General features: G+C 47.8%; 1 protein-coding gene across 5 annotated transcripts in view; it reads right to left on the reverse strand.

Moving 5' to 3' along the window:
• Window positions 1-12,285, reverse strand: part of PROM1 (prominin 1) — a 258,262-nt gene that overhangs the window by 173,593 nt on the left and 72,384 nt on the right. For all 5 annotated transcript variants that reach the window (XM_058193311.1, XM_058193310.1, XM_058193309.1 and 2 more), the window contains one exon: window positions 2,215-2,273. Coding sequence is in view for 4 of the 5 variants with exons in the window: in XM_058193310.1 (XP_058049293.1) it covers window positions 2,215-2,273 (59 nt within the window). In the remaining variant the exon portion in view is untranslated. The remainder of the gene's footprint in view (window positions 1-2,214; window positions 2,274-12,285) is intronic.

Below are 12,285 nucleotides of genomic sequence, written 5' to 3' on the forward strand. Positions count from 1 at the left end.
CAAGCAGAGCAGCGAGTTGGATTAAATGGATTCTACTTTTCCTCCAAGTTTTCCTTTCTGTGATTAGAGTGCCATCTCTAATGGTCTCAGCAAAAACCATTCTAAACAAAAAGAGATTGTTATCAGTACTGTGGAGCTCATCTCTGTAACATTAGCACATCCATGAACACACAGCATGATTCTACATACTGTGCCACAAAGGGTTAATTTCATTCAAATGGAAAGTATTGCCAGTAAACAGATTCTCCCAAAGCTGATTATACAACAGAGAAAGAAGTACAGGTAGTCCTTAAGTTACGAATGTAATGGAGACTGCCCATTCCATTTGTAAACTGAGAATTCGTGGGAGTGAATTTCATATCTTGAATGAGATCTCTCCGTTTCACCCATGCATTCGTTAATCGAATGCACGGTTTGTTAAATGTACATGAGGTATTTCAGGATGGGCCTAGTGATGGAACAGGCCACCTGCTTAAGACCACCACCTGTCCCACTGAAATATTTCATGTTCCCCACAACTGCTTCCCCCACTACCCAATCTGCTGTACTAGATCACTTACCATGTGAAGATCTAGCAAGCTGTCTCCTCTCTAGCTTCTTAACCCTGCACACCCCTCCTGAGCTCCGTTATGGACTGCAAAGTGCCAGACAAGGCCTGTGCACACCAAAATGGAGATCCAGAGTGGCACACACAGCTGAGAGGCTAGAGAGGTGATAGCTTGCTAGATCTTTCAATGGTTAAGTGACCCGGCGCAGCAGATTGGGTAGGGGAGAAAGCAATTGTGGGAAACATGATGTCAGGCTGCCTCTGATTATATTTAAGAAAGAATACACCTTGACTTCGTTTGCAAATAAAGAAAAGTACTTTTACTAAATATATCTGGACTGCAGCAGTATAAAGTTGGATCTGAGACAAAATATGGCTAACATTCCATATCCCATCGTTAGTCCCTCCTCCCACAAGAGGTCAGCCAGGTCTGGTCCAATGCCAGCTCCTTCTCGGCCCCCCATGGTAATCTTCTTCCGCAGGTCTCTGGCTGTAAATCATCTCGGAAATGCAATGTCCGTTGAAAGCATTTTCAACATTCCTGCTGAATTCAAACCATCAATCTCCCCTCCCCTTGATCTCATGTCAGACGACACTCTTAAAGGGCCCTCTCTACTTAACCTGAATCCATGACCTATGTACATTACACATAAAACCCCACTGCAATCTGACTACTGAATATAAAGTGTACAAAAGGATGTGAGGATTGGAGTGGAGGCTGACACATGAGGTATTTTATTGGGTCGGTCTGCCCCTTTGGAGCTCTGTTTCAGGCTGCGAAGTGCTGGATGACGCCTGTGCACACCAAAACAGAGCTGTGGAGCTCAATTTTGGATTTCAAAGGCTTTTTGCAAAGATAGCAAAAGGCTTTGGAAATGAAGGGAAAGCTTTGATGTTTCAGGCCTTCTCCCCATTTATAAAGTCTTTTGCTGCAGATCTCGTCCAGGCCTCCATTTGTAGAGAACAGAGGCCTAAAATACTGTGAGAACAGAAGAGATCAATAGCATGAGATCCCACGCTATTGATCTTGTGTGATTTTGCAGTACTTTAGGCCTCCGTTCTCTGTGTACTCACCGAAGGTCTGAAGTGCCAAAACAGATCAAGAAAGCGAAGGATATCTAGAGTACAGTACACACAGGCCTAGTGCTTTTGAAGACCTGGCGTGCGGGTGCGGGGAATAGGCAGGGCTAATGTTGCAGCGCCTCTGTGATCATTCAGAAGGACGAACAATTGCCATGGTGCTGCAACATTCTACGTTTCAGGACTCAATCGTAAACACGAGGGAGCGCTTATTGTGTAACTTTGAACGTTTTCCAAGGGAACACTCGTAACTCAGGGATTGCCTGTATAAAGAAACTGCATTCAGAAGCCCAAGTGATGAGAAACTCAATTTATCTTAAAATCATTTTGTAACAATATCGTATCAGCAAAACTGATCTATGCAATAAGATATAATATGTTTTCATTTTTATAGATTTCAAAAATTTCATAAATCTTTTAGGAAAATATTGAATTATATGGAAGCAAAAGGAAACAGCAGGCAGATCTTTACCTTTAGAATCTGGAAAAGTAATCAGGAAATGTGGCAGAGTTAACATAACAATATTTAGCTTGCAAAGAAAATCTCAAATGTATTACATTTGAACACAATAAAACAATAAATTTACCTTTTGATAATCACCAGGCTTATTTCCAAATGTCTGCAGTGCTAACTTTTTGATAAGATCTGCAAAAAAGCAAGAAAATTTCCAGCTCTTAGGGATAATAAAAAGAATTTTAAAAAAATATTTTGAACACCATTTATACCCATTAATCATAGGGTACCAGTATTCAATGGAGAAACGATAGGCCACTCTTTATTGCTTCAGCTATCCCATAAGCTGAAAAATCCTTTAGGATTTTTAGGATTAAAAAAATTAGTTTTTAGAAGTTCCACGTAGTCATTCTATTATAAAATTTCCCAAAGTTATTGGTCCCAAGACTAGTATCAGGTCCTGAATCAAAGAAGAAAAGTGTACAACAGAAAAGACATATTGCTTAAAACCAAAGAGTTGAACAAGGTAAAAGGAATGATTTTTAGCACCTTCAAAATACTGCAAAGAACTCACTTTTCATCTATATCCAAAATTTAACAGAATAACAGAGTTGGAAGGGACCTTGGAAGTCTTCTAGTCCAAAACCCTGTTCAAGAGGAGACCCTATACCAGGGTTGTCAAACTCAAAGCTCACGGGCCGTCCGATGTGGCCAGATCTGGCCCGAGTGGCTGCCCTAGGAACTGGAAGAGTCCAGCCCACATTGTTTTGGCCTGGCCACCATCTCAGCGTGAGCCCGTGCACACAGGAGGCAGGTGCACATGCCGGTATGCATGAATGCGCACAGGAGATGGTGGGCCAGCATTTTTTGGGCCCAGCCCACCCCATCCCAGCGTGGATACCACCAGGTTGAAAATAAGCATCTCTGACCTTTCAGTTGTGTGTGTGCACATGCAGGGAGGGTGGTGTCCAGTATTTATTATTTATTTTTATTATTTTGATTTATATACTGCCCTTCTCCCAAAGGACTCAGGGCAGTTTACAGCCGAATAAAAACAAAAATACAAAAATTAAAACATTATTAAAAAAACTGATTCAATTTGGCTAGAAATGTTTAAAACACTAATAAAACTCTAATAAATGCCCCCATTAAAACTATTAGGCCAGCCCTGCGCGATGAAACAGAAATGTCTTGAGCTCGCGTCGAAAGGTCCGGAGGTCAGGGAGTCGACGTATCCCTGGAGGTATTAGGGACTCCGCACCTGGGCTTCAAAGAAACAGGTGTGGCAGCAGCAGGCAGTCAGGGGAGAAGCACGTGATGTGGACCACATGCATGCTCCATCCCACATGGCTGGAACAGGCAGGTGGCTGCCCAGCACATCCAGCAGACCAGGCTGTGTGCCTCTCCCCCGCACCTTTGCCGCCAGCTACTGCTGCCGTGAGCCAAGACAAGGTTAGGCAGGGTATGGGGCGGCGGCTGCCACACACAATCTGCCTGCCTACTCCATCCCGTCTGTTTCTGCTTGTAGTTGGAGAGCAGGTCACTGCTGGACTTCTCCTTGGCCCCCTTGCAGGTCCTGCACTTGACCCGCATATGGAGTGTTTTCTCCTTGTGCACCCAACATAACTTGGCACCGCTGTGGGCCACTGCCACTAACGAGGCTGTTAGCAGCTCATACAGGTCCATTAGGCTGCTGCCCTTGCCAGGCCCATCCAGTCCGAAGGAGGCGAAGCAGCCAGCTAGAAAGGCCAAGTAGATGGTAAAGTACACCGAGGCCCACCAGGCAAAAAGTGGCCACTGCGAGTGGAAAAGCCAGATCCCCATCAGCAGCAAGCCGCCCAAGTCCAGCCAGGATTGCGTGCCTCCCCACCATCTCTGCTGGGCTTGGGTGGCCATGGCACTGATGGGGATTTGGCTTTCCCCACTCACGGTGGCAGTCTTTTGCCTGCTGGACCTGGGGGCACTCTACCACCACTACTCGGCCTTTCTAGCTGCCCACTTTGCCTCCTTCAGGCTGGGCAGGTCTGCAAAGCAATGACAGAACTGCCACTCAGGAGCTGTCGGGGGTAGAGAACCCTGATGGATGCGCACCCTTGACTAGGGCTGGGAGCACCGAGCCCTGCCCTGCCCTGCCCTGCCCTGCGAGGCAGCAGCTCCAGAGCACTTTCAGGGCACTGCCTGGCTGATGCAGCTCCTTCAGATAGAGGTCCTGAGACTGTGGACCCTTCCCTGGACCAAAACGGCCCTGCTGAAGGCAGCCTTCTGTCTTGCAGCCCCCCGCCACATCTCCATTCCTAGTTGAGGGTTGTAAGCAAATTCCCCGCTCGGCCGGCATTCCCAAAAGGTGCAGCTCAGCTGTTTCAAGCGTCATTGCTGGAGGCCTGGGATCCTGCATCCCTTGCCCTCTGCAGCTGCATAAATCCCACCCTCCAGCACTCCCAACAACGCCATGAAGCAGGACAACCCCTAGCGACAGATCCCGCTGCATCTCTTCCGTGGAGACCTTCCCCAACAATCCCAGAGAAGGCGGCGCAGGGGGCAGCAGCAGAGAGTCCACCTGTTGTGTCTTGCCCGCCCTCAGAGCAGCCGGGGCCTTCTTACCTGCTCCCGAACACTGAGGAATGTATGCCTCCCGGTCCCAGTCCTGGCTCCATGCCCCCACAAACTGCAGAAGAAGGAGCATCTCCCTGCCCCAGCCCTGACTCCATGCCCAGGCAAACGGAGCAGCTAGACCCCTCCCCCTCCTCCACAGCAGGTGAGCCTGAGGAGGGTTTACTCCCAAGAACAGCTGATTGGAGTGACCCTCGCATCAGAAGATTGGAGAGGCGGAGGCAACAGAGGGAAGGGAGGGGCAGGCCTTAATGAGTGCTAAGTCATGGAGCCACACCCCATGGCCTATATAAAGGATCTACTTTCTGGCAGTCTCTGAGTCAGGCAAAAGTCGAACTTATCTTGCTGAAGTCACTTACTGGTCTCCTGCCTGCTCTGAGGACTTTGCTAGGACTTTGGGCAGAGCTGCAGAGGCAAGCCTGATTCGGATTTCCCTGACCCAGCTGTCAGCGGAGGAGTGGGACGCGACACCACCTGGTGAGCCTTTACTGCTCTATAAACAGACACTGATCTGTCCCTCTCCGCAGTCCGGGAGACACGAGCAATGACTTAATTAGCCGGCAACTATCAGCTCTGGCAGCAAACTAGCGAGCGTCTGCCAAGTGTCTCTGTTATCTCTCTTGATGCCGATGAGTCAGCCAGGAAACCAGGAACAAACAGGACTTCAGCTCTAATTCTCCCTCTAAGCAATTGATTTGCTCGCCACAAAGTGGTATAGCAGCCCTTGCTGCTTTTATATCCTGTGGGGTGTGGCTCCATGACTCAGCACTTCCTAGGCCTGCCCCACCCCTGCTTCTGTTGTTCCTGCCTCTCCTGCCTACGAAACCTAGGATCCAGCCAGGCCTGATTGCCATCAGCCGGGTCTGGAGGTGTGGCCTGGAGGGGGGAAGAGTCAGGGGACGGAGGCCTCGTTATCTCCTCCACCTGGCCTGCCTCTGGCTCCTGGAGCTGAGCCAGGGAAGCCAGTGCTCCAGAGGTTAAGTCCCGATGGCCCTTCCCCCTCACTTTCTGAGTCACTTTCTGGCAGGTGGCCCGGCTCAGGGGGCGCAGACACAACAGACGCCCAAGTGCAGACAGGGATGTCAGGGTTCTGACAGATGCCCTAATTAAATCATGAGTCTCGAGCCATGTTTTAAATGAAATCCAGTTATTTATTAGGAGCTACATGTTGGCACGTTCCCAAGTGAAACCAGCTCTGACCCTACGTAATTTACACTCCAATATGACCCTGTTTCCTCCCTCCCCCCAGGGTATGTCATTAATCACATTCAACAATGGAGCAATTTCGGTCAGGTGGGTAGCATAGGCTCCCCCATAATAGGGACCCATCATCCTGTTCGAACCAGATTGGATGGGCCAGTCTTTTTGCTCTGATCCCCAGGACCGTGGTTAGGTTGATCAAGCATCTAGTGCAGCCTGAGTCTATTAGGGCTTGAAAAGTCCCCTGAATTCCTGTTTTGGGGGCTGTGAGGCATATTGGGAAAGCGAAAGGGTGGACCGGTTCACTCAACATTGGGTCTTTTTCGCCCTCGTCCTCGCTGTCGTAGGAATCTGGTGACTGGTCGTCATTGCCTGGGGTTCCCTCTCCCTTCGGCCAGGTGGGGAGGGACATCTGCAGCCTGGAGGGCCTTCTGGGATGTGTCAGTGGCATGCCTAGGGCCTCATTCCGATCGTGCCTCGGGTGGTGGCTCTGGCCTTGTTTTCGGGGTTGGGGTTGCTCATGCTGATGCCATGTGGCCTATCCCCCCATGTCTGAAGCATTTCAGCGGACTTCGTGGGAGGGTTGGTTTTGGGGCCGGCTGTGGTGCTGTGGTTCCCCATCAGCTGGGTGGTCTCTGGTCTGGTTGACCTCTCTCTTTAGTGTTCAGTTGCTTTCTCGTGTCATTGGCATGCAATCCGCCATTGACTTTTATGGCTACTTGGAACCACTCAGAGAGTCAGTTCAGGATGTCCTGATAGGCGGTTAGCCGGGCAATTTGCTTGTCCAGGCTTGTTCTGAAAAAATGAACTAACAGCCACTCTGGCAAAGGGGGTAGCTTCCCAATGACTCTCCTGAATTCACGGATGTGTTTCTTGATGGGTCGCCCCCTCTGCTTTAGATTTCTGAGCTCATCTTCCTCGTATGGGTCCTCCTCCTCAAATCTGGCCTCTAGTAGTTATCTATGTCTTGCAGTTGGGGTGCTCTCCTCTTGTTGGAGGGCTGCTAGCCATTCCCTTGCTTCTCCCTCTAGCCCCTCAGCAATGGTATTCACCATGGCTCTGGGGGATGGGTAGAGATGTCCATAATGCTCTAAGTGGATCTCAGCCAAGTCAAGGAATAGAGCTAGCTGGTCTGAGTCCCCATCAAATTTCCCCCTGAAGCAGGATGGTTCTTTCAGACTGCTCCTCCCTCCCCTATCAGCCCCTGTAAGTCTGTGCTTGATGTGGCTGGCCGTCTTCCTTGGCTCCAGTTCAGAGAGGGAAGGGGCTATCTACCCTGGGCAGCTTGCCTGCTGCATGGAAAAGGCATTGGCTGCAACTTTGGGCTCCTTCTCCTTCTGGTGGGTGGAGAAGGGGGGCTGCATTTTCATCTGCGTCTCCTCACTTCAAAGGGCTCTTCTGCAACTTCCCTCTCTTTTGGGTGGCATGATGGCTCCTCATTACAAAGGGTTCAGTCACTGGGGCGAGCGTCTCAGCTTTGATGTCCAGGGAGGGCTGGACCTATGTTGCAATTAGGCTGCTGGGTCCTGGAAGTCCCTGGTTGGAGGCAAGCTCTGCCTCCCTCTGGGTCATCTGGGGCAGGCTCTCTTCAGATAGTCTGTCCTCTGCCATGCCTTGGAAAGGACAAACTTCAGATAGTCTGTCCTCTCCAAGCACCCCAGGTGTCAGGGAACGACTGGAGAGCCTGGGACCCAGGAATCCCAGTAATATTGATTAGTTTTGAGAGAGCTGGCTTGGTCTCAGGGTTCTGATGGATGCCCTAATTAAATCCTGAGTTTCGAGCCAAGCTTCAAAAGAAATCCAGTTATTTAATAGGAGCTACGTGTTGGCATGTTCCCAAGTGAAACCAGCTCTGACCCTACATAATTTACACTCCAATATGACCCTGCTTCCCCCCTCCCCCCCCAGGGTGTGTCATTAATCACATTCACCAATGGAGCAATTTTGCGGGTTGCAGAGATCACTCCCCTCACTGCTGTATGTAGCCCTAGGGTACAGCCTTGAGAGAGATAAGCATGGAATGTGCATCTGTCTTGGGCTGCTGTGTTTCCCATCCCCCCTGGCCTAAGGCAGGCCAGGAATGCTTTGCAAGTTGACAGAGGACACTTTGGCTCCATGGAGGCACCTGGTAAGCAGCAGGCAGTTCAGGAGTAGCAGTTGAGTCAGCAGGGTTCAAAGGCCCAGTTTCTGCAGAAAGGCCTTCTTCCTCCAGCCTTGGGATGGGTGCCATTTCCCACCCTACTACTTGCCACACTTCGAGGAAGCCCAGCCAGGCCCCATGTGTTTGGTCTGATGGCGGGCGGGGAAGTGCCACGCCCTCTCCTGCTTCTTGCTAAGGCTGCTGTACCCGACACACCAAGGCATCACTGTGGACCACTGCAGCAGCCCGCAGCAGGGCTGAGTTGCATCGGGTGTGCAAGAAGAACACGCTGCATGTGCAGGCGAAAGGCAAGAGTTGCAAGGGGGCTGAGAAGATGACCAACGGTGACCTGCTCTCCAACCGCAAGCTAAATCAGACAGTGGGACATAGTAAGCACATCCAGAGGTCTGCATCACATTCCTCCCCCCACCTCCTGGTTGGACGGCAAGCTCAGTGGTGGCAGCAGGCTCCAGAGCTGCAGTGTGCACCAGCTGAGGGGCTGTCAGACTGTGGCTACAGCTGGAAAATCATCCCCCCAGACACAAAGGGCAATAAGCACATGGTAACCGACGATTTCCAGCTGTACCTGTCCCACCCTCTGCCTCGCCTCACCTCATCCTGTGGGACCAAGCCTCCCACCCACCACCCCACTCACCAATGACCCCTGGATTCCCTCTCTAATGCCACCTGGGCACCACAGGCACCACCCACGTAAGCGACATCAAGATGGCCATGCCCTTGGGTCATGCCCAATCGACTGCAACCACCCCGGCCACATCCCTCCTTCCCCCCCCCACAGACCCCTGGAGGACAATCACAAAGTTGATCCGGCCCTCAATGAAATTGAGTTTGACATCCCTGCCCTATAGCATTCCAGAGAAGTGGCTGTCCAGTTTTTTCTCAAAAGCCTCCAGTGATGGAGCAACAGTGATGCTGTCTATCCTACATATTTTTAGCTTACCAAGAAGTAGGTTATGGTCTACTTTGTTAAATGCCTTTCTGAAATCCAAGTGTATTATATCCCACTGCATTTCACTGGTCCACTAATTTATCAAGGAATGAAACATTTGCCAATTAAAAAGCTGATGTAGACCAAAAGAAGGCCAGGCCTTTGAGATCTCCAAAGTAGCTTCAAGCTACATTTCCAAATTCACAATTTATAACATTTGTGACATGGTGCTATCATAGACTATAAATACAGTTGATTTCAAACGTTTCCTATGCTTCTGGTAAAGGAAATGGTTTTTGATAATGATTAATGTTTCGTATCAGTCCTATAACTTAGCTCCCAGAAGGAAAACATCCCTAGAATTTAACTAGAGTGTATTCAATCATGCATCTACCTTTCCTTTACAAGTAATTAAGAGGAAAGCAGTAAAATAATTATATTCCCTATAATTAAACTGCAACTTATTTACTTATTATTGAATGTCATATCTCAACTTTTTGTTCATTCCAGCCCTTAAGTGACAAAAAAAGGTACAGGGTACAAAAATATCAGAATATAATTAAAATGTAAACAAAAATAAAATCTGTTATTGACATAATTAACAGTTAAAAAGCTGGATAAAGATGTCTCTCTACTATCTTTCTAAATACAGATAGATAGAATATGTAAAAGCAAAAAGTTGAGGTTGGAGTGTATTTCTCTTGTACTGTGCTAGGAAGAGTTGGAAGGCAATGCCCACTTTTCTTTCTTTTTCTCTTCCCTCTTGTATTTCACACCCCCTTTTCCTGTTCCCTTTCCTTCCCTTAATTTCCTATTTTCTTTTCTTTTTTTGTATTTTATACGATAAAAATAATTAAAAAAGACTTTTGAAAAGTCAAAATGCTGTGGAACTTTGGCTCCCACAGTTCTACCTTAGACTTAGAATAACTTTATTCTCACTATGAATGTACACTAATCAGCATACATTAAAATCACATTTCATTGCATACAGCTCACAAAGGATCTTCACCTCCAATATACACTACATAAATGTGACAAAATAAACAAATAGATAAAATACAAAATTATGCATATACCCACATATATTGTATGACATGGAGAAACAACACAGTCTAGTTCAGATGTATACATGCACAAGGCGAGAAAAATGAATCTTGCGAGTTTACCAGATAGATTTATTTATTTATTTTATTTATTTATTTGATTTTTATACCGCCCTTCTCCCGAAGGACTCAGGGCGGTGTACTGGCAAAGTAAAAACAAACAATACAATATACAGTTTAAAATGCAAATTTAAAAAACTTATTATAATTGGCCTGAAACTTTAAAAATATATAAAAACTAAAACCCCATTTTAAAAATTAGTGGTAGAAAATTTAAAATCAATAAAATTTAAGCCAGCCAGCGAATGAAAAGATATGTCTTCAGTTCGCGAAAGGTCCGAAGGTCAGGTATTTGGCGTAAGCCGGGAAGCTTCGTTCCAGAGTGTGGAGCCCCACAGAAGGACCTTCCTGGGGCCGCCAGCCGACATTGCTTGGCGGACGGCACCCTGAGAAGTCCCTCTCTGTGAGAGCGTACGGGTCGGTGGGAGGCATGTGGTAACAGCAGGCGGTCCCGTAAGTACCCAGGCCCTAAGCCATGGAGCGCTTTAAAGGTCGTAACCAAAACCTTAAAGTGCACCCGAAAGGCCACAGGTAGCCAGTACAGTCTGCGCAGGAGCGGTGTTACACGGGAGCTACGCGAAGCTCCCTCTATCACCCGCGCAGCTGCATTCTGGACTAACTGAAGCCTCCGAGTGCACCTCAGGGGGAGCCCCATGTAGAGAGCATTACAATAATCCAAGCGAGAGGTAACGAGCACATGAGTGACCGTGCACAAGGCATCCCGATCAAGGAAGGGGCGCAACTGCCGACCCAGGCGAACCTGGTGGAAGGCCCTCCTGGAGACGGCCGTCAAATGATCTTCAAACGACAGCCGTTCATCCAGGAGGACACCTAAGTTGCGCACCCTATCCTTTGGGGCCAATAACTCGCCTCCAACAGTCAGCCGCAGCTGCAGCTGACTGAATCGGGATGCCGGCATCCACAGCCACTCCGTCTTGGAGGGATTAAGCTTGAGCCTGTTTCTCCCCATCTTCCCAGATGGCATAGGGAACAAAGCTGTTACAGAATCTGGTAGTCCTGCTAGAAATACTTCAAATCCTCTTCCCAGAGGGGAGCAACAGAAACAGACTATGATATGGGTGTGTGGGATCTCTAACAATGCTTTGAGCTCTAAGCACATAGCACTTATAAGCAGTATCCTGAATAACAGGAAGCAAGCTTCCTATAATCTTCTGGGCTGTCCTTACCTCTCTGAATGGATTTCCTCTCTGAGGCACTGCAGCCACCAAACCAAACAATGATGCAGTTTGTTAAAACGATGTACCTTCTTGGCACATCATAACAGAGAGGACCAGGACCTCTGCAAAACAGTCCCAGTGCCCAACTCTTCCAAATGGCCAAGAACAATGCTGTTGCTAATGGTATCAAAAAATGCCTAGAGATGTAAAAGTAGAGTTGGTATCTTCCATTCTAGTTTCTGGCTAGATCATCTACCAAGACATCCATAGTAGCCATAGTAGCCTAAGTGCCATTTCTTGGAGAAAACCCTGACTGAAATGGAGCCACGTATTCAGTTTCAGCCAGGTAACTCTGAAGCTTCTCAATCATACTACCCAGAATGGACTATTGGGATTGATGATTCACTGTAATCAGTAAATTCTGCTGAGTCAGGGGAAGGCTTTTTCAATGGAATTAGTGTGACTGCCCACTTCAAGGAAGCAGAAGATATAGCCTGCACTCAGCGAAGCACTTGATCACCTCCCTTAACCATGGGCAGTTGGGGAAGACACATGGAGCAGAAGGTAGTAGTAAAAACAGAAATGTGACATGGCTTGTGCAAGTGTTTGTTTTTTTAAGTTTTCTGGAGAAAAAAATGCATAGTGGTGTTTGAACCTCTTTTCTCCTAAGCTATTTCTAGAATAGTTATGATTACACAAGCTGTGTTAAAGGATATCTCTCAGAAATCCATTTACAATCTATTTGTGTAAGCAAAATCAAAAGGGGATCATGTTGCCTTGAGTGATCAGATATATTATAAAGTGGCCAGGAACTAAATTTCTTGTATTCTATTGCTGGCGAAGATGCAAAAGCTGTTTGCCATGACTAATACTTATCCAAGACTTTGACCCAGCATATGCTTATCACAGAGGTAAAAGATTATCTTCCAAAGCTGATTTACAGGCCTAAATGCATTAATGTTCT

This window comes from Ahaetulla prasina, chromosome 8 (assembly GCF_028640845.1).
Source record: "Ahaetulla prasina isolate Xishuangbanna chromosome 8, ASM2864084v1, whole genome shotgun sequence".
In the NCBI taxonomy this organism is placed as follows: domain Eukaryota; kingdom Metazoa; phylum Chordata; class Lepidosauria; order Squamata; family Colubridae; genus Ahaetulla; species Ahaetulla prasina.